This window comes from Trachemys scripta, chromosome 1, assembly GCF_013100865.1.
Source record: "Trachemys scripta elegans isolate TJP31775 chromosome 1, CAS_Tse_1.0, whole genome shotgun sequence".
NCBI lineage: Eukaryota > Metazoa > Chordata > Testudines > Emydidae > Trachemys > Trachemys scripta.
The window spans coordinates 342,484,440-342,507,219 of NC_048298.1; the positions used below are offsets into that span (position 1 = coordinate 342,484,440).

Here is a 22,780-nt window from a genome sequence, read left to right on the forward strand (position 1 = left end):
GTATTATTTTTACAATTTTATTTTATTAGTGTTATATGTTCAGACTTTCAGTGTAATCTAATGTTTCCCTGTTTGTGTGTCATTAGACACAGTAAATAGAAATGCCTGATCTACTTTCTTTATCGATAGATTCATAGGAACTATTAGAAGGGTTTTTAAGGTCATCCATTCTGATTTCCTGTATACCACAAGCCATTAAATTTCACCCAGTTACTCCTAAATTGAGCGCAGAAACTTGTGTGTGACTAAGTCCTGGTCTATACTGGTGTTTTGCATCACAGAATCATAGCGCTATAGGGTTAGAAGATACTACATGGGTCATCTGGTCTAACCCCTACCAAAAAGGAAGGATTTATTGTGTCTAAGCCATCCAAGATGGATGGCTATCCAATCTCCCTTGGAAAACCTACAGCTAAGGAACTTCCACAACCTTCTGAGGTGTCTGTTCCATTGTTATCCTGTTCTTACAGTTGAGCAGTTTCTCCTGAGATTTAATCTACATCTGCTGTGCTGTTGTTTGAACCCATTACATCTTGTCCTCCCCTCCTTGGCAAGAAAGAACAATCATTCTCCATCTTTTTTATAGCAGTTTTTCAAGTACTTGAAGACCACTAGTCTGTCCTCGCCTAATCTCCATTTTCCCAAACTAAACATATCCAGTTTCTTCAGCCTTTGTTCCCATGGCATGAATTCCAACCCTTGGATCACCTTTGTCTCTCACCTCTGTATCCTTTCCAGTTTATTTACATCCTTCCAATACACTGGTAACCCAAACGGGACACAATAGTCCAGCTGAGGTCTAACCAGCATCGAGTAGATTGGTACTTGCACCTCCCATGATTTGCAAGATATGCCTCTGTTAATACAGCCGAAAATTGTATTTTGCTTTTTTTTTCCAACAGCAAAAAAATCCACCCCCCCGCCCCGAGATGTAACAATATCAACCTAACCCCGGTGTAGAAAGCATGAGGTTCAGGGAAGAATTCTTCTATCAACCTCCCATCTCACCTTTCGGGAAAACCCACCCATAGGTGTAAGTAGTGTTTACATTGAAGTTCTATGGCAATGCCACTGTAGTGTTTCAAGTATAGACAAGCCCTCAAGTATATGTTTCATCCAGAGATGAGATGTTGGAGAATCCATCGCTTCCCTTCGCAGTTTGTCCCAACGGTTAATTACCCTCAGTGCTAAACATTTGGCTCTTATTTCTGATTGGAATTTGTATGGCATTAGCTTCCAGTCATTGGGCCTTGCTCTGCCTTTCTCTGCTAGATTTAAGAACCCATTATTACCCATGGTTTTCTCCCCAGAAACGTCTCAACTTGAACATTTTTTTGATGAAATAAATTGAGGAAGCTATCTCTCTCTCTCTCTCTCTCTCTCTCTCTCTCTCAGGCATTAACTCCTGTCTGCAATCATTTTTTGTGGCTCCTTTCTGCCCCATTTCCAGTTTTTCAACCTCTTTTTTAAAATGTGGACCCTGGGAAGTCACACAATCAGTTTTCACCAGTGACATTTGCAGAGGTAAAATCCTTTCCCTGATGCAGCTCATCACTCCCCTGTTTATGCATCCAAGGATCGCATCAGTCCTTTTGGCCTTAGCATCACACTGGGAGCTCACGATGAGTTGGGTGTACACAATGACCCCTAAATTCAGATCCGTTGGTATGCCTGCCCTGGCCATCTCATTGTAAACATTGTGCAAATCTTTAGGTCAACTGCAAATTTTATCTGCAGTGATTCTCTATTGGCTTCCCGATCATTTATGAAAATACTGAATAGCATCAAGCCTAGAACTGATCCCTGCAAAACCCTGCTAGAAGCAGCCCCAGTCACTGACAATGGCCAATTGATAACTTCTTTCACACAGTACTGCCCCTTTTTTTCTTGCCCTGCTGCTGCCGGATTGCAAACTTCTGGTTCAGAATGATGAGATATGCGTGTACTCTGGTGTTCATAACTCTAAGGTTCTACTATAGATGCTGTTTACAATCCTCCATGACTGCTAAAGGACTAGAAAGTATTTCATCCCTGCCTGTGATATGAGTACCTCATATGGCTTCTTTCCAAGGCAAAACAAAAATACTTCTTGAACACATCTACCTTTTCTGTGACTTTAATAAATTTCCTTTCTCCCTCTAGGAATTGATCTAAACCTTTCCTAGCATTTCTTTTGTTCTTAATATACTTAATAATCTTCTAAATTCCATTTTGTATTGCTTGCTATCTTTCCCACTGAATTGGGTCTGATGGGTTCCCCACAGGATGCCACCTGCAACTGGGGTACCACTGAGCCCCCCGACCCACCAACCTGGGCTCCCTCTCACACTGTGCTTCTGTGATAAGTTGCCAAGCTCACTCTTTCACCAGAAAACACACAGGTAGGGACCCACCCAGCTGCAGAACTTACAGGCTGCTGTGATGAGCTGTGCGTGGGGAGGCTACCGCTAAGGAACTGCCCAGCTGCTCCGTCTGGAGTGTAAACTATTATATTGTCTTGTGCTGCACAGATCTGCCCCACGTTATCAGTCCCACACACTGGTTTGTGATAAAGCAAAAGCAAATGTATTAACTAGAAAAGATAGATTCTAAGTCATTATAAGTTATATTAAACAGATCAAAGCAGATTACCTAGCAAATAAACAAAAATGCAACCTAAGCATAATATCCTAAAGAGACTGGATATAAGTAGCAAATCCACATTCTAATTGCTGATTCAAGCAAGCTGCAGGCACTTAAGGGGCAAACTGCACTTGCTTGCAGCTTGAAAACCCCAGGTATTCCTTTCACATGCTGGAAACCTCTCTAGCCCGGGTCCAGCCTTTCCTTCCAGTTCAGTCCTAATTACTCAGATCTTCCCAGGAGTCTCTTTGGGTGGTGAGTCAGTGAAGAACCACAGTAATGTCACTCCCCTGCCTTTAGGACCCTTTGTCTCCAAGTCTGGTTCCCATGCCTTTCAGTGGAAAAACACAGGGATTCCAAAAGGGGGTCCAGTACCAGGTGATCTAGTCACATGCCTCTGGAATGACATAGCAGCCATGTCTCGGATGCTGTTTGTAGAGTCCTCAGGAAGGCTTCCTGGTGGGAGATTATCTTCTTTTAAGACCTACTGTTTTCTCCTAATGCCTCTGTAACCTTAATGTGCCCTTCCCTGTCAGCCACCAAGACAGATCATCTTTTACCTGGTGGTAGTTCCTCAGGTGTAAACCCATTTGTGATAGAGATACATAGTCAATATTTCTAACTTCAGACACAAAAATGACCCATGCAAACAAAGAAGATAATAATATTCATTAAATCATACCTTCCCAATGATATTTTACATGACCTATATTGCATAAAATACATGATGATTATTTCATAATCATATAATAATAATAATATCACTGTGAAAAATATGAGGTGTAGTGTCACAGCGGGGTTTTACACAAAGTGGTCTGCTATCTTGACTGTGGTATTGTGGCTCTTTAGCTATCTAATAAACTCTTCTTAAAGAACTTCCAGTTTCATTCCCGTTTTTTCTGTCTAAATTTTTCCTCCCAAAGTGTTTTTACTGATAATTTGCTGTAGCTTTCGGGAATTATCCCTTTTGAAGCACAACGTGTCTATAGCTATTACTGGTTGGGAAATGTTCTCTGTTTGTCTACATGAGTGTAATTACTTACATTCTTTTACTTTCCTCTCCTCTATCATACACCCCCTTCTTTGTCTTTTCTCTAAAGAGTCCCAGACTTTTCATTCAGTCCATGACTGACAACCTCTCCCATTCTTATAACCTGTCTCATAAAACTCCTTTTGGTCTTTTATATCTTTTACAGAGACTGTGTGACCAAAACTGAGCTTGTGTCCAGAGCAGGTTATTCTCCTTCCCATTACTCAGGCATCTGAACATTGTCTTTGTTTTGGCCTCTGTTGTGAATGAGGAGGTGTTTCCATGGAGCTGTTATCAGTGAAGCCCAGATCTTTTCCCTGAGGTTTGTTCTAGTTGGGGTTTTTCCCTCGGCAAATATCTTGACAAAGGTTTGGGGTTTTTTTCCACTCTCAGATTTTGAGCAACCGGAAGAATAGGGGACTCGGTACATGATGGACTCTCTAGCCTGGCTTTCATTGAATTAAGTAACAACGATGGATAACCAGTATGCTCACTCATGTTTCCTCCTAGTGACTATTAAGGTTTCCCATATCAAGATGTGTAGGAATTATTGATGCATGGAGCAACATGAAATGTGGAATTGGCATTACTAGGATTAGCGGTTCATATTTCATTTCTCTGAATAATTAAAATGTCATTTTTCAGTGTGTGATGAGTGACCAATCTGCTTCACCAATGAGAACAGCCATCAGTAGCATATATAGTGTCTCATATTCACATTGTCTCTTCATCCAGGCATTTGAACTGAGACCATCACCCTGGACCCTGGGCACATAAAGGAAGTTGGAGGAACGTACGGTACATGCAGGAGAAACCGTTCTGCTTCAGTATTGGTCACCTTCTCCCCTACTCCATGTCAGATTCCAACACAACCGACATCACCAACCCCTCTACCTTCATCCTGCTGGGCATTCCTGGCCTGGAGATGGCCCATGTCTGGATCTCAATCCCCTTCTGCACCATGTATGCCATAGCCATCTTGGGGAACTTCACTATCCTCTTCATCGTGAAGAGGGAGCCGAGTCTCCATGGGCCCATGTACTATTTCCTCTGCATGCTGGCCACCACTGACCTGGTCCTGTGCACATCCATTATGCCCAAGACTCTGAGCATCTTCTGGTTCAGTTACAGGGAAATCAAATTCAGTGCCTGCCTCACCCAGATGTACTTCCTTCACTGCTTCTCAGTGATGGAGTCTGGGATCTTTGTTGCCATGGCTTTGGATCGCTACGTGGCCATCTGTGATCCCCTGAGACATTCCACCATCCTGACAAACCCTGTTGTAGCCAAGATCGGCCTGGCCGTAATGCTACGCGGTGGCATCTTTGTACTGCCTTATCTTCTCCTGGCGAGGCAGTGGCCATATTGCAGTAACAAAATCATTCCCCACACGCACTGTGAGCACATGGCCGTGGTGAAGCTGGCCTGTGCAGACACCCGCCTCAGTAATTACTACGGCCTCTTTGTGCTATTCTCTGTGATTGGTCTGGATGTGTTTTTTATCACCGTGTCCTATACCCAGATCCTCAGAGCAATCTTCAGCCTCCCCACAAAGGACGCCCGGCTGAAGACTTTGGGGACCTGCAGCTCCCACCTCTGTGCCATCTTAGCCTTTTACATCTCAGCTCTCTTCTCCTCCCTCACATACCGATTTGGGCATAATGTGGACCAGCATTTCCATGTTCTTATTGCCAACGTGTACCTCTTAGTGCCCCCCATGCTAAACCCCATCATCTATGGGGTGAGGACCAAACAGATCTGGGACAGGCTGCTCCAGCTCTTTACTCATAAAGGGACCTAACGTCTCCTGGTGCTCTGGCTCCCACACCAAACTCTGTGCAGAGCTGGCCTGAATCACTGACTGGATGGTCAGAGAAACATTAAATTCTTTCCTGTCCTCACTGTGTTGTGTCAGTGTGACAAGCTGTGGAACTGGTCTATGTAGAGCTCATTAAGTTGTCCCCTTTCTAATGACTGGTAACTGAACCTCTGAGGCCCCACCACCTGCCCAACCTCTCCCCTCCAGGCTCCACCCCTCTTCACCTATTCCCACAGGGCCCCATCCCTGTTACTCATTCCATCCCTCTGTAACTCCCTGTATTATCTCTACCTCCCTCCCCAGTCCAGTTGTTCTCCCTCTGCTCCGGGGTGGGATGGGAGCTGCTTTAGCTTGACAAGGAACCTGCCGTGAGTTCACTGAGCATGCAGCACTAGGGCTGACAGGCCAGTCAGGGGAAGAGAGGGAAGCCAGGAAGCTGTATAGATGCAGCTGAGGGTTGAGAGCGGAGTTGTAATACAGGCGGGCAAGACTGTGCATCATATAGCTTGTGGCTCCTAAATCTCAGCTACAAATTCGTGAAGGAAGAGACCCTTGTGTTGCTGGGCAGAGGCCACGGTGGCTGCAGTAGCTCACAGGGAGGGAGATAAACACCACACCTTCCATTAGCCGGCTATTTACACATGTACACAACACGTTATCTGGAACTACAGGGGCTGAAGCTGAACTGTGAAGCTGAGTCTGACAAATGCTCTGCATGACGCTTCTGGTCACTACGTCTAGAATCTCTTTAGCTAGTCTGCTAGGCAGCGTTATCCCTGTCCCATGGAGGGACTGAGCCACCTAGCAATAAAATGATTTACCCAAGGTCACACAATGAGTCAGTGGTAGAGGTGAGAATAAGGATTCCTGACCTCCCACACCACAAAGCCTCTGGGTTGTGTTAGACACACCGAGGCTATTTGTGTGTTGTGATCAGTGGAGTTGCCGTCCTTCTTAAACAGGAGGAATTTATTAAAGAAACAGCTAAACACTATGTCCACAAAAACAGGTTTCCACACAGCTCAGTCTTCAGCCTTGTCTTGGTAGTTTACCAGGGACCACACAGTGCCTAGCACTCTACAGACTGCACCCTCGAAGGCCCTGATGAGTACCTTTTGGTATCAGCACACTGGAATTAATAAATAATAATAATCTCCATTTAATACATGGAGAGGGTGTGGCTCATATTAAGAATCTGACTTTCCCAAGGTTACCCAGTGAATTTGTGGCAGAGCTGGGACTCTTCAATCCCAGCTCACTGGTCTCTGCTGATGCTTTATCTCTAGTTACATTATTTGGGCTAAATCCTTAGTTGGTGGAAGTGGGTGCAGCCCGACTGAAATCAGGGGAGATCCCCAGCACTAGAGAAACCAACAGAGATCGTGCACCAGGCCTCTGTGCTGCTGCATGGGCCATACGTGTCAGGTCTGAGAGAGTCCTGGGAGTAGTGAGCACCTATCAGTCTTTGAAGCACCTGTTAGTGGTGTGCATGTGTCACGGTGCCTCAGTGGGATACAGCTGAGGATGCCAAATTCAGGCAAACTGCTGAGAAATCTGGCAGACTCACCCTAGACTGGTGTTTGGTCTATCATTAGATTCTACCAAGCCAGCAACAAATGGGGGTGGCAAGTTTGTAGAAATTGTGGTGGTGCCCCGAATGCCCAGAGCCTGTCCCCCTCCAAGCTCTCCCCTGTCCAAACTCTTCCCCGCCAACTGCCTAAGGCTCTGGGAGGGAGTTTGGGTTCAAGAGGGGTGCAGGAGATGGGGTAGGGCGCAGGAGGGAGTTTGGGGGAGGGGGTGTGGAGGGAGGGGGTGGGAGTGCAGGAGCGAATTTGGTAGGAAGGTGTGGGGGGAGGGGGAGAGGAAGTGGGTGAGGGTGCAGGAAGGAGTTCAGGGTGTAGGGGTTGTGGGGGGAGAGAACATGGGGCAGGCTCTGGAAGTGGGTGGGGGATTAGGTGCTTACCTGGAGCTCCCCCTCCAGCAGCAGCGCCTAGGCAGGGCAGACTGAGGGGTCTCCATGCACTGCTGCCCCCAGGCACCACCCCCACAGCTTCCCATTGGCTGCAAGGGCATTCGGGGTGGGGACAGCATGTGGAGAGACAGCCCCCCACGGGCCTCAGGGATGTGTTGGCAGCAGGGCTGGCTCTCAATTTTTTGCCACCCCAGGCGAAAAAGAAGAGCGCCGCCCCACTGTAACACCCCCCCCGAGTGCCGCGCGGGACCGCCGAACATCCCCCCCCCCCCCGCCCCCCCCCCCGACCCCCCCCCGAGCGCCTTGCTGGGCCGCCCCAACCACTGCCCCCACCCAAGCGCCTCGCCAGGCCGCCCAAACTCCCGGAGCGCTGCGCCGCGCCGGCCAAACCCCCTCCCCCTGCCCAGCCGTGCTGGGCCACCCAACCCCCCGAGCGCCGTGCTGGGCTGCCCAAACCCCCGCCCCGAGCGCAGGGCCGGGCCGGGCCGCGCTGCCCAAACCCTGCCCCCCAGCGCCGCGCTGCCGAAACAAAACAAAAAAACCCTCGAGCGCTGCCCTGAGAACAAAAACAAAACCAAAAACACTGCGAGCGCCCCCCCGCCACCCCAACAAACACACTGCGAGCACCCTCCATCATCCCAACATTGGCTGCCCCTTATACGGTACAGCCCCAAGCACGTGCTTGGTCGGCTGGTGCCTGGAGCCGGCCCTGGCCGGCAGCCACATGGAGCGAGAATGTAGGAAGCCATGGCGCTGGTGCTGGTGGCAGCGGGAGCATCCTGGGCTGTTTTACGTCGCCCAGAGGTGGTAGGTGGGTGCAGGGGACACACCCGGGAACATGAGGGGGCGGCAGGTGGGGCCGGGAGAGAGATTCAGCCCCAAACATTGCTGGAGCCAGGCCCCTGAGCCAGGAATATTCCTGGTGCCCAGGCACCACGGGCCCATATAACTCGCCGCCCATGGCAACAAATGTTAACTTCTGTCTCACCACACTGGTTAACTGGAAGCCAAAATTGCAGTCTCCTGAGGCATCCCAGCCCTTGGCTCACCACCAAGATACTGGACTCCATGATGAGCCGTCAGTTTCACTACATATATTATCTTTGGAAATTCTCGGTGATCAGGGGAGGTCCTGGACAATTGGAAAAAGGCAAATATAGTTCCCATATTTAAAAAAGGGAAGAAAGAGACCCCAGGAAACTACAGACTGGTCAGCCTCACTTCAGTCCCCAGCAAAATCATGGAGCAGGTCCTCAAGGAATCCATTTGTGGAGGAAGGTGATCAGGAACAGTCAACATGCATTCACCAATGGCAACTCATACCTGACCAACCTGATTGCCTTCTATGGTGAGATAACTGACTCTGTGAATATGGAGAAAGTGGTGGACAAGATATATCTTGAATTTAGCAAAGCTTTTGACATGGTCTCCCACAGTATTCTTGCCAGCAAGTTAAAAACTTATGGATTGGATGAATCAACTATAAGGTGGATAGGAAACTGGCTAGATCGTCGGGCTCAATGGGTAGTGATCAATGTCTTGATGTCTAGTTGGCAGCCAGTATCAATTGGAGTGCCCCAGGGTTTGGTCCTGGGCACAGTTTTATTCAACAACTTTATTAACGATCTGGATGATGGGATAGATTGTACCCTCAGCAAGTTCACAGATGACACTAAGCTGGGGTAAGAGGTAGATATGCTGGAGTGTAGGATAGGGATTCTCTCTGGAATCACCCAAACAGTTTGGGGGTCATTAGTCCTTGTTCAGAACTTCCTTGTTAGAAATCCAGACCAGAGAAATGAAGGAGGAAATTAAGACAAGGATGTCACAGGGATCCTTTTATATCCTCTGCTCTGTGCATGGAATTTGACTGTCCCAAAGACCACTGTCTGTTGGTGGAAAATTACTGGCCCAAGAGGGAGTCCAGAGTCACATGAGTATGTCACGTGGCCATCAGGGGCTCGTTCACCTGCCCCATATATCAATGTGATATTTGCCATCATGTGCCAGCAATGCCCTCTGCATGTACATAAAAGTTGCAGAAACTATCAGAAGCCTGCAACCCCAGAAAAGGGTAAAAACTCATAGGCAGGAGTTGTAGACCAGGCTGGATGAGCAAGCATCTCAGAGAAGTGATAAGAAAAAGCAGAAAACCTACAAGGAGTGGAAGATGGGAGGGATTCGCAAGGAAAGCTACCTTATTGAAGTCAGAATATGTAGGGGGGATAAAGTGAGAAAGGTCAAAAGCCATGTAGAGTTGGACCATGCAAAGGGAATTAAAACCAATAGTAAAAGGTTCTATAGCCATATAAATGAGAAGAAAACAAGGAAAGAAGAAATGGAACCGCTAAACACTGAGGATGGAGTGGAGGTTAAGGATAATCTAGGCATGGCCCAATATCTAAACAAATACCTTGCCTCAGTCTTTAATGAGGCTAATGAGGAGCTTAAGGATAATGGTAAGATGAGAAATGGGAATGAGGATATGAAGGTAGATATTACCACATCCGAGGTAGAAGCCAAACTCAAACAGCTTAATGAGACTAAATTGGGGGGCCCAGATAATCTTCATTCAAGAATATTAAAGGAACTGGCACATGAAATTGCAAGCCCATTAGCAAGAATTTTTAATGAATCTGTAAACTCAGAGGTTGTACCGTCTGACGGGAGAATTGATAACATAGTTCCTATTTTTAAGAAAGGAAAAAAAAATGATCCAGGTAATGTAGGGGTGGGCAAACTACGGCCCGCGGGCTGGATCCAGCCCATCAGGGCTTTGGATCTGGCTGGCAGGATTGCCCCCCGTGGTGCCACAGGCCCCATGCCGCTCTCAGAAACGGCTGGCACCATGTCCCTGCAGCCCGGGCGGTGGGCTGCAGAGGGCAATGCTCAGAGGGCAATACTACCCCCGCAGCTCCCATTGGCCAGAACGGGGAAACGTGGCCAATGGGAGCTTCAGGAGAGGTACCTGGAGGTGTGGCAAGTGCAGCGCGCGAAGTCCTGTGCTGTGGTTCCGGCCGCTTCCCAGAGCGGAGTGGCGCAGTGTGGCATGGGGCCAGGGCAGGCAGGCAGGGAGCCTGCCCTGGCCCCGGTGCGCACTGTTGCCACCCCAGAGTCACTCTAGGTAAGCGGTGCCTGGCCAGAGCCCACCCCCCGCACTCCTCCTGCACCCCACCCCCTATCCCCCTATTCTAATCCCCCTGTCCTTACCTTGTACCCCTCCTGCACCCCAACCCCCGGCCCTGAGCTTCCTGCTGCACCCTGCACCCCTGTGCACCCCAACCCCTTCCGTGAGCCCCCTGCCACATCCCGCACCCCTCCTGCACCCCTACCCCCTGCCCAGAGCCCCTGCTGCACCCCACACCTCTTCTGCACCCCAACCCTCTGCCCTGAGCTCCCTCCCACAGTTCGCACTTCTCCTGCACCCCTGCCCTGAGTCGCCTCCTGCACTCCACACCCCTCCTCTGCCCCAATCCTTTGCCCTGAGCCTGTTCCTGCACACCGCACCACCTCCCACACCCCGCACTCCCTCCTGCACCCTAACCCCCTGCCCCAGCCCTGCATACAATTTCCCTACCCAGATGAGGCCCTTGGCCCAAAAACTTTGACCACCCCTGAGGTAACTACAGGCCTTTTAGTTTGACATCTGCAGTATGAAAGGTTTTGGAAAAAAAATGAAGGAAAAAGTGGTTAAGGACATGGAGGTCAATGGTAATTGGGACAAAATACAATATGGTTTACAAAAGGTAGATCATCCCAAACCAACCCAATCTCCTTCTTTGAGAAGGTAACAGATTTTTTAGACAAAGGAAATGTAGTGGATCTAATTTACCCCAATTTCAGTAAGGCGTTTGATACGGTTCCACATGGGGAATTATTAAATTGGAAATGATGGGGATGAATATGAAAATGGAAAGGTGGATAAGGAACTGGTTAAAGGGGAGACTACAATATATCATACTGAAAGGTGAACTGTCAGGCTGGAAGGAGGTTACTAGTGGAGTTCCTCAGCGATCGATTTTGGGACCAATCTTATTTAATCTTTTTATTACTGACCTTGGCACAAAAAGTGGGAATGTGCAAATAAAGTTTGCGTATGACACAAAGCTGGGAGGTATTGCCAATACAGAGAAGGATCAGGATATCATACACGAAAATCTGGATGACCTTGTAAACTGGAGTAATAGTAATAGAATGAAATTTAATAGTGAAAAGTGCAAGGTCATGCATTTAGGAATTAATAACAAGAATTTTTGTTATAAATTGGGGACGCATCACTTGGAAATAACAGAGGAGAAGGACCTCAGACTATTGGTTGATCACAAGATGACTATGAGCCGTCAATGTGATATGGCTGTGAAAAAAGCTAATGCGGTCGTGGGACGCATCAGGCGAGGTATTTCCAGTAGAGATAAGGAGGTGTTAGTACCGTTATACAAGCAACTGGTGAGACCTCATCTGGAATATTGTGTGCAGTTCTGGTGTCCCATGTTTAAGAAGGATGAATTCAAACTGGAACAGATGCAGAGAAGGGCTACTAGGATGATCCAAGGAATGGAAAACCTGTCTTATGAAAGGAGACACAAAGAGCTTGGCTTGTTTAGCCTAACCAAAAGAAGGCTGAGGGGAGATACGATTGCTCTCTATAAATATAACAGAGGGATAAATACCAGGGAGGGAGAGGAACTATTTAAATGTAAACACAAGAACAAATGGATATAAACTGGCCATCAGGAAGTTTAGACTTGAAATTAGACGAAGGTTTCTAACCACCAGAGGAGTGAAGTTCTGGAACAGCTTTTCAAGGGGAGCAGTGGGGGAAAAAGACATATCTGGCTTCAAGACTATGCTTGATAAGTTTATGGAGGGGATGGTATGATGGTATAGCCTAATTTTGGCAATTAATTGATCTTTGACTATTAGCGGTAAATATGCCCAATGGCTTGTGATGGGATGTTAGATGGGGTGGGATCTAATTTACTAGAGAGAATTCTTTCCTGGGTGTTTGGCTAGTGAGTCTTGCCCACATGCTCAGGGTTGGGCTGTTCACCATATTTGGGGTCGGGAAGGAATTTTCCTCCGGGGCAGATTGGCAGAGGCCCTGGTGGTTTTTCGCCTTCCTCTGCAGCATGGGGCCTGGGTCACCTGCTTGAGGATTCTCTGCACCTTGAATTCTTTAAACCATGATTTGAAGAATTCAGTAGCTCAGACATAGGTCAGGGGGTTGTTACAGGAGTGGGTGTGTGAGATTCTGTGGCCTGCGTTGTGCAGGAAGTCAGACTAGATGATCATAATGTTCCCTTCTGACCTTAAAGTCTATGATTCTATTAAAATTCAAAAACCAGTAGGAGAACACTTCAATCTCCCTGGTCACTCAATTACAGACTTAAAAGTAGCAATTCTTCAACAAAAAAACTTCTAAACAGACTCCAATGAGAAGCTGCAGAACTGGAATTAATTTGCAAACTGGACACCATCAAATTAGGCCTGAATAAAGACTGGGAGTGGATGGGTCATTACAAAAACTAATTTCCCCACACTAATGCCCCCTGTACTGTTACACACACCTTCATGTCAACTGTTTGAAATGGGCCATCCTCATTACCGCTACAAAAGTGATTTTTCCTCCCTTGGTATTCTACTCTTGAGAATAGCCTACTTCCACTTTAATTGAATTGTCTCATTAGCACTGACACCCCCACATACACACCTCATAATGAAATTCCCATCTTTCATCTACTGAATATATATATATATATACACATACCTGCTTCTGTATTTTTCACTCCATGCATCTAATGAAGTGGGCTGTAGCCCACGAAATAAATGTGTTAGTCTCTAAGGTGCCACAAGGATTCCTTGTTGTTGTTGCTCATACAGACTAACACGGCTACCCTTGTGAAACCTGTCTTTACATGTTTCAATGCCTCACAACGGCAGCCATTGCCCATATTTTTGCTGAGTGTGTTTCTTCTATGGCCCATTGTGAGAGCTAAGTGTCCTTGAAGGGCCATCAGCACATAGCTGTCTGTCCTTAATGTAAATGCTACCTGAGGGGTGTTACCCAAAATACAACACATGCATAAGATACAAGACCCTGACAAATATTAATAACTTCAGATAGAAAGATGATAAATGTAAAGAAACAGGTTAAGCATATTTAGCTAATCATAACTTTTCCATTGACACCTGACAGGACATACATTTTATAACATTTGTTGCAATGGTATAACATTTAATTTCAAAAGGGGGAACTATGCAAAAATTATGGGGTTAGTTAAACAGAAGTTAAAAGGTACAGTGACTAGAGTGAAATCCCTGCAAGCTTCCTGGGCACTTTTTAAAAACACCATAATAGTGGCCCAACTTCAATGTATACCCCAAATTAAGAAACACAGTAAAAGAACTAAAAAAGAGCCACCGTGGCTTAACAACCATGTAAAAGAAGCAGTGAGAGATAAAAAGACTTCCTTTAAAAAGTGGAAGTCAGATCCTAGTGAGGCAAATAGAAAGGAGCATAAACGCTGCCAAATTAAGTGCAAGAATGTAATAAGAAAAGCCAAAGAAGAGTTTGAAGAATGGCTAGCCCAAAACTCCAAAGGTAATAACAAAATGTTTTTTAAGTACATCAGAAGCAGGAAGCCTGCTAAACAACCAGTGGGGCCCCTTGATGATCGAGATACAAAAGCAGCACTTAAAGACGATAAAGTCATTGCGGGGAAACTAAATGGATTCTTTGCTTCAGTCTTCACGGCTGAGGATGTTAGGGAGATTCCCAAACCTGAGCTGGCTTTTGTAGGTGACAAATCTGAGGAACTGTCATGGATTGAAGTGTCACTAGAGGAGGTTTTGGAATTAATTGATAAACTTAACAGTAACAAGTCACCGGGACCAGATGGCATTCACCCAAGAGTTCTGAAAGAACTCAAATGTGAAGTTGCAGAACTGTTAACTAAGGTTTGTAACCTGTCCTTTAAATTGGCTTCTGTACCCAATGACTGGAAGTTAGCTAATGTAATGCCAATATTTAAAAAGGGCTCTAGAGGTGATCCCGGCAATTACAGACCGGTAAGTCTAACGTCTGTACCGGGCAAATTAGTCGAAACAATAGTTAAGAATAAAATTGTTCGACACATAGAAAAACATAAACTGTTGAGCAATAGTCAACATGGTTTCTGTAAAGGGAAATCGTGTCTTACTAATCTATTAGAATTCTTTGAAGGGGTCAACAAACATGTGGACAAGGGGGATCCAGTGGACATAGTGTACTTAGATTTCCAGAAAGCCTTTGACAAGGTCCCTCACCAAAGGCTCTTATGTAAATTAAGCTGCCGTGGGATAAAAGGGAAGGTCCTTTCATGGATTGAGAACTGGTTAAAAGACAGGGAACAAAGGGTAGGAATAAATGGTAAATTCTCAGAATGGAGAGGGGTAACTAGTGGTGTTCCCCAAGGGTCAGTCCTCGGACCAATACTATTCAACTTATTCATAAATGATCTGGAGAAAGGGGTAAACAGTGAGGTGGCAAAGTTTGCAGATGATACTAAACTGCTCATGATAGTTAAGTCCAAAGCAGACTGTGAAGAACTTCAAAAAGATCTCACAAAACTAAGTGATTGGGCAACAAAATGGCAAATGAAATTTAATGTGGATAAATGTAAAGTAATGCATATTGGAAAAAATAACCCCAACTATACATACAATATGATGGGGGCTAATTTAGCTACAACAAGTCAGGAAAAAGATCTTGAAGTCATCATGGATAGTTCTCAGAAAATGGCCACGCAGTGTGCAGAGGTGGTCCAAAAAGCAAACAGGATGTTAGGAATCATGAAAAAGGGGATAGACAATAAGACGGAGAATATATTATTGCCCTTATATAAATCGATGGTACGCCCTCATCTCGAATACTGCGTACAGATGTGGTCTCCTCATCTCAAAAAAGATATACTGGCACTAGAAAAGGTTCAGAAAAGGGCAACTAAAATGATTAAGGATTTGGAACGGGTCCTATATGAGGAGAGATTAAAGAGGCTAGGACTCTTCAGCTTGGAAAAGAGGAGACTAAGGGGGGATATGATAGAGGTATATAAAATCATGAGTGATGTGGAGAAAGTGGATAAGGAAAAGTTATTTACTTATTCCCAGAATACAAGAACTAGGGGTCATCAAATGAAATTAATAGGCAGCAGGTTTAAAACAAATAAAAGGAAGTTCTTCTTCACGCAGCGCACAGTCAACTTGTGGAACTCCTTACTTGAGGAGGTTGTGAAGGCTAGGACTATAACAGAGATTAAAAGAGAACTGGATAAATTCATGGTGGTTAAGTCCATTAATGGCTATTAGCCAGGACGGGTAAGGAATGGTGTCCCTAGCCTCAGTCTGTCAGAGGGTGGAGATGGATGGCAGGAGAGAGGTCACTTGATCATTGCCTGTTAGGTTCACTCCCGCTGGGGCACCTGGCATTGGCCACTGTCGGTAGACAGGATACTGGGCTAGATGGACCTTTGGTCTGACCCGGTACAGCCTTTCTTATGTTCTTATGTTCTTATTGGTAGCAACAATGATAAAAATGGTCATTATTCAATCATATAGCATCACACCATGTTCTCGATCTCCCTTTTAAACTGACAATCAAAATGGGATGTTTTTCTCAAAGATCTGCTCTAGTTCAAGTAGGAATCAATCAAGGGCAGCCCTACGGCCTGTGTGGTGCAGGAGGTGAAAGCAGGGTCCCTTATGGCCATAAAATCTACATATCTATCTAGCGTCCCCTGCAAGGATAATATTTTTCTGTGTCTCATTATGGGTCCTTGCCAGACCCTGCATGCCACATTCCGGGTCTGGGCAGGTTGCAAGGAACACAGGAAATTCAGAGTTCAACGATGCTTGCTACTCAATGCGACTAGCAGCAAATTAACCAGACTCCCTCTTATTCCTTGTGGACTCCTACTGCTAAGGAGAGAGAAGGGGCCCAGGCTGATCTGGGAGTGGAGCGGTGCCGACCAGAGCCAGAGGGGCCAAAGGATCAGCCCAGGGAGGAGAGCTGTGTAATCAGGAAGGCCAAAGAAAAATTGGAATTGCAGCTAGCAAGGGATGTGTATGGTAACAAGAAGGGTTTCTACAGGTATGTTAGCAACAGGAAGGTGGTCAGGGAAAGTGTGGGACCATTACTGAATGGGGGAGGCAACCTAATGACAGAAGATGTGGAAAAAGTGAAGTACTCAATGCTTTTTTCCCCTTCAGTCTTCAGAGACATGGTCAGCTCCCAGACTGCTGCCCTGGGCAACACAGTATGGGAGGAGGTGAGCAGCCCTCCATGGTGAAAGAACAGGTTGACGACTATTTAGAAAAGCTGGACATGCACATGGGGCTAGACGCAATACATCCAAGGGTGGTGAGGAAGTTGACTGATGTGATTGCAGAGCCATTGAGCATTAACTTTAAAAACTCATGGCAATTAGGGTAGGTCGAGGACAATTGGGAAAAGGCCAATATAGTGCCATCTTTAAAAAAGGGAAGAAGGAGAAACCGGGGACCTGTCAGCCTCACCTGGAAAAATCAAGGGGCAGGTCCTCATGGAATCTATGTTGATGCATTTGGAGGAGAGGAAGTTAATCAGGAACAGTCAACTTGGAGTCACAAAACGGAAGTCATGACTGACCAACCTGATTGTCTTCTATGCTGAGATAACTGGCGCTGCAGATATGGGGAATGTGGTCCTTATGAGTCCCTAACTAACTTTCCACAAGATGTCAAACATGTTTATAGAAGAGCTTAGTAGATTTATTATTACTTTAATTTTCCTTCTTTTATATAGTGTCATCGGAATCACAGTAAAATTGCCCTCTCCTCCTACCCGCCCCCCGCTGCACCAAAATCTGAACTGAAGTCCCTGCTGCAAGGTAAGGTGAAGTGGAGAAAATCCAGCAACTGATGGTGGGGAGGGAGAAGAGTGAGAGACCCACGGGAAGAGATGGGGCACTGGGCAGGGCCTCAATATCTAGGTAACAGCAATTAGAACTGTGGCCATCCTATGAGTTAATGAGTTGTACACAGACCAATTTCCCAGTTTATCAGTCTGATACAGTATAGTGTGGTCAGGAAAGGATTTAATGTCACTTGTACTGTCCATTCAGTGATTCAGGGAAGAGGGCCCAGCACCGTGTCAGCCAGCTCTGTATGGAGCTCAGCCTGAGAGCCAGAGCACCAGGAGAAAACTTTAGGTCCTTTTATGGGAAAAGAGACGGAGCAGCCTGTTCCGGATGTGTCTAGTCCGCACTCCATAGATGATGGGGTTTAACATGGGGGGCACCAGGGGGTACATGTTGGCCATGAGAACATGGAAATGCAGGGCCACATTGTCGCCAAAACGCTGCATGAGTAAGGAGAAAAGACCTGGGATGTAAAAGGCTAAGATGACACAGAGGTGGGAGCTGCAGGTCCCCAAAGTCTTAAGCCGGGCAGCCTTTGTGGAGAGGTTGAAGATGGCTCTGAGGATCTGGCTGTAGGACACAGCGATAAAAAACACATCCAGACCAGTTAAAAAGAATAGCACAAAGAGGCCATAGTAATTACTGATGCGAATGTCAGCGCAGGCCAGCTTCACCACAGCTATGTGCTCACAGTGTGTGTGAGGAATGATGTTGATTCTGCAATATGGCCACAGCCTCGCCAGCAAGGGAAAGGGGAGCATTAGCATGAAGCCACGCAGCACCACGGTCAGGCCGATCTTGGCCACCACAGGGTTTGTCAGGATGGTGGAATGTCTCAGGGGATGACAGATGGCCACGTAGCGATCCAAAGCCATGGCCACAAAGATCCCAGACTCCATTGCTAAGAAGCAGTTAATGAAGTACATCTGGGTGAGGCAGGCACTGAAATCGATCTCCCTGGAATTGAACCAGAAGATGCTCAGAGTCTTGGGCAGGATGGACGTGGACAGGACCAGGTCAGTGACGGCCAGCATGCAAAGGAAATAGTACATGGGTCCATGGAGGCTTGGCTCCATCTTCACGATGCACAGGATGGTGAAGTTCCCCAAGATGGCTATGGCGTACATGGTGAAGAAGGGGATGGAGATCCAGACATGGGCTGCCTCCAGGCCAGGAATGCCCAGCAAGATGAAGGTGGATGGATTGCTGAAGTCGGTTGTGTTGGAATCTGACATGGAGTAGGGGAGAAGGTGTCTAACTCTGAGGCAGAACGGTGTCTCTTGCATGTACCGTACCTTCCGCTGACTTCCTGTATGTGCCCAAGCTCTAGGGTGATGGTCGCTGTAAATATTCCTGGATAGAGAGACAATGTTAATATGAGGTAGTACATGCAGTACTGGAGGTATTCTCATGGGGAAATAGATTTGTTGCTCTTTAAACACCGATTAATGGTGTTTTCATAATTCAGGGAAATGAATTATGAACAACTGACCCTACTAATGCCTATTCCATATATTATGTTGCTCTATGCAACAATAATTCCTACACATTGTGGTGTGGGAAACATTAATAGGCATGAGCGGGTAATGCAATGAAACTCAGGCTAGAGGGTCTAAGCTGTAGGGAATTTCCCATTCCCCGGGTTGCTCAAAATCTGAGATTGAAAAAGATCCAAAAGTTTGCCAAGAAATATGCCAAGGGAAACGTCCCAACTGCTACAAACCACAGGGAAAAAACCCTCTGAATCCTTGATAGCAGCTCCATGGAAACACTTGCTTATTCACAACAAGGACAATGTTCAGATGTCAAAGGAATGAGGTGGAGAATAACCTGCTCTCAGCTTGCACTCAGTTTTGGTCACCCCATCTCTATAAAAAACATAGAAAATAAAAAGGGGGTTTCCAAGACAGGATATGAGAATGGGGGAGGTTTCCATATGAGGACAGAATGAAAAGTCTGGGACTGTTTAAATTCGAGAAGAGACAAAGAAGGGAGGATATGATAGATGAGAGAAAAATAAAGAATGGAACTGATTATATTAAAATGGACAAACAGAGAACAGTTCCCTACCAGTAATATTTCTTAACACTTCGTACTACGAAAGGGCTAATTCCCCAAAGCTGTGACAAATTATCAGCAAAACTGACTGGGAGGAAAGAATGCAGAAATGTCTCCAGATCCAGACTGGAGGCTTTTCTAGAAATTCTGCTTGAGGCCTCGTCCACACTTAAAAGGCTACAGCTACCATAGGGCTTCAGTGTAGACACTATTTACAAGGACAACAGGGGTTCTCCTGGCAGCGTAGTAGAGAGGTGGTAGCTAGGTTGATGGAAGAATTTTCTGTTGATCTCATGCTGTCTACACTGGGGTTAGGTTGTTTTAGGTCCATCTTTCAGGGCGGTGGATTTTTTTCTTATTGCAAAAAACCCCACAGAAATGCAGTTTGGGGTTTCATTAAGAGGGGCATAACAGGCAAGTCATGGGAGGTGATATTATTATTCTTCTCGGCACTGGCCAGGGCTCAGCTGGCGTTTTGTGTCTCGAGTGGGGCACCAGTGTGTAGAAAGGGTGTAGGAAATCTGGAAAAGATCGAGAGGCGAGAGACAAAGATGATGCAAGGTATGCAATAACAACCATATGCAAAAAAAGGCTGAAGGAACTGGGTGTGTTTAGTTTGGAAAGAGGAGATTAGAGGGGGACATGGTAGCAGTCTTCAAATATTTGAAAAGGTGCCAAAAAAGAGCTGGAGAAATGTTCTCTCTTACCACATAGCACAAGACAAGAGGCAATGGGATCAAACTACAGCACAGCAGAGTTAGATGAAATCTGAGGAAAAAATTCCTTAGAGTGAGAACAGGAGGGCAATGGAACAGTCGCCTCAGGAGGACATGGAAGCTCCATCGCTGGAGGTTTTCCAAAGGAGGCTGGACAGTCATCTGTCCTGGATGCAACAAATTCTGCTTCTTGGCAGGCAGTTAGACTAGATGACCCTTGCGGAGCCTTCTCACCCTGTGGATCTGTGATTCTATGATGTAAAATCCTACTGTAGATGAGGGCTTAGTGAAACACAAGTTATGGAGCCCAATACATGGGTAACTAGGTGACATTTACTGGCCTGTGTTATACAGGAGGTCAGACTGGATGATCTAATGGGCCCTTCTGGCCTTGAACCCTAGGAATCGATCGGTAAAGAAACTAGATCAAACATTTACATTTACTCGGTCTTATAACATATGTAAAGGGAACATTCAATAACACTGATAGTCTGAATATATAACTGAAAATGGTTTACATAATACCTATTTTGCCTATGGAACTCCTTGCCACAGATATTACTGGAGCAAGGAGCTTAGCTGATTGGGATTCACAAATGGATTGGCCATTGAAACTGGTGCTGGCGGCACCACCTTTAGATAGGGGGCTGACACCTTCCATTAGATGACCTCATTTTTAGTTGCATATGAGTTTGCCAAACTCTAAGTGTTTGGATTGAAATTTACCACACTGGGCATCTGCTTATGGCTGAATTTTTTTTTTAAAGTTTCAGAAATAACGGTTCAATGACTTTTGAATGAAGCTAGGAGAGAGGATGTCTTGCCCATGCTGATAAATTCTTATAATTGCCACAGTGAGGAGCCATAGCACCTCCATTTTTTCCAACAAAGTCCCCTGTTAACAGCCAGAGCCCTGGGTTTGTCGAGCAGGTGAGCTACTCAGCAAAAGATGGGTACCTGTGAATTATGAGATGGAAGTGTCCTTCCTGGGAATCCCGCTCAGGTAGCCGTGTCCCACACCTCTCTCAACCCAGCCTCTCCAGTAACATCCTATACCGAGAGCCGATGCAGGGGCATGCACCATTTATAATACAGCTCTGTGCAATCCCAATGGGGTTCGCTCAGCCTCTAGGGGAGAAGCAGCATCTATATGTAAACAGGCTGGACATGGGCCTTTCTGCACGTCTGTGCTAATTATCCAGCTTTAGAAGTAAACAGTAATTAAGGGACCTTCCCAAAGTCTAATGAGAACTCCTGGGCTCTGTTCTAAATCAGAGAGGAATTGGCTGCTCTGTGCATTTATGTATATTGAAAAGTTATTGATAATTAGCAAGAACACTCAGGATAATGAATAGATCTCCATAGGGCCTGATACCCTGCAGATATCTAGGAGGGATGGGTAGATATTAGACAGACAGATCTGGAGAATGATGATGGAGGGGACACACAAGCACTTTCTACTGGCACACTGAACTGTCCCTTAGGGATCAGAGATCAATAATTCTCATCAGTAAGTATCATCATGTTGTATAGCACAGTGGTTCTCAAACTAGGTCCGCCGCTTGTTCAGAGAAAGCCCCTGGCAGGCTGGGCTGGTTTGTTTACCTGCCGCCAGGTTCGGCCAAGCGTGGCTTCAAGTGGCCGCGGTTCACCGCTGCAAGGCAATGGGGGCTACAGGAAGGGCGGCCAGCACATCCCTCAGCCCGCGCCACTTCCCACAGCCCCCATTGGCCTGGAGCGGCAAACCGCGGCCAGTGGGAGCCACAATCAGCCAAACCTGTGGATGTGGCAGGTGAACAATCCCACCTGTCCCGCCAAGGGCTTTCCCTGAACAAGCGGCAGCCCTAGTTTGAGAACCACTGGTGTAGCACCTTTCATTGAAGGATTTTGAAAACACCTAGCAAAGGAAAGTGACTATGAACATATACCCATTATACAGGTAGGAATATTGAGGCACAGAGCAGCATGAATTGGCCAATGTGACCCTGGGATTGAGTGTCAGAATGAGAGACAGAACCCAGGGTTCCTGACTTCCCTGCCTTAATCATGGTCTCTCCATCACATCAAGAGGGAAATGGACTCTGGCTCTGGCAGGGACTGTTGGTCAGGTGGGATTCAGAGGCAACACTGGAAGAGGGAGCCTGAACTTTCCCCATCCTCTCAAGATGAATCCGAGGTTTTCAGAACTAGCTGGGGTTTGTGAGCTCCCTGCTCCTGTGAGATGTGAACTCCCGGGCTCCACTTCCGCTCCCACTCAGAAACCTGCCAACACATCACAGTCACCGAGGTCACTTTGGGGGAAGAGACTCAGGAAAAGTAACACCAACAGAATACTCCTGTGGATAGAGGGCAGCCAGGGGGCCTGACCTGGGGACAGAGGCCTGGCCCTCCCCTCACTGCTGCCCTGGAACAAGGGGGGCCCTGTAGGCAGGACAGAGACTGGATTAGTGTTTGCATTGGATTTGTTCTCTCCCTCTCGGTTCATTTCCTCCAAGTCTCTCCCAGGTGGAATTGAAATGGAATGTTCCAGGCTGAGTCAGACTTTCCAGAAGTGCCCCAGCTGGAGGGTGCTTGGATTCCCACAGCTGAATTCTCTGCCTGCTCATCTGGCTAATCGGGGTATGTCTC

The 22,780-nt window shown here is 46.5% G+C and overlaps 2 protein-coding genes across 3 annotated transcripts; one reads left to right on the top strand and one right to left on the bottom strand.

Annotated features, from left to right (window-relative positions):
* The first annotated feature begins 1,223 nt into the window (after nt 1-1,223).
* Nucleotides 1,224-5,453, top strand: LOC117872794 (olfactory receptor 52R1-like). Of its 2 annotated transcripts, XM_034761573.1 has the most exons (2): nt 1,224-1,254; nt 4,534-5,453. In XM_034761573.1, exons 1-2 carry the CDS (start codon nt 1,224-1,226, stop codon nt 5,451-5,453), a joined length of 951 nt encoding a protein of 316 aa, XP_034617464.1. The 2 variants fall into 2 exon arrangements, with proteins under 2 accessions (XP_034617464.1, XP_034617472.1); XM_034761581.1 differs by lacking the exon at nt 1,224-1,254 and having other exon boundaries at nt 4,506-5,453.
* A 12,212-nt stretch (nt 5,454-17,665) lies between these two features.
* LOC117872804 (olfactory receptor 52M1-like) lies at nt 17,666-18,613 on the bottom strand. Its single transcript, XM_034761588.1, has one exon. It carries the CDS (start codon nt 18,611-18,613, stop codon nt 17,666-17,668), a length of 948 nt encoding a protein of 315 aa, XP_034617479.1.
* Nucleotides 18,614-22,780: the final 4,167 nt, after the last annotated feature.

Coding starts and splice junctions, on each gene's coding strand:
- LOC117872804 (XM_034761588.1), bottom strand. CDS start 18,613: ATGTCAGATTCCAACACAACCGACTTCAGCAATCCATCCACCTTCATC.
- LOC117872794 (XM_034761573.1), top strand. CDS start 1,224: ATGGCATTAGCTTCCAGTCATTGGGCCTTGC. Junction 1,255..4,533: donor TTCCAGTCATTGGGCCTTGC/TCTGCCTTTCTC, acceptor CAACCGACATCA/CCAACCCCTCTACCTTCATC.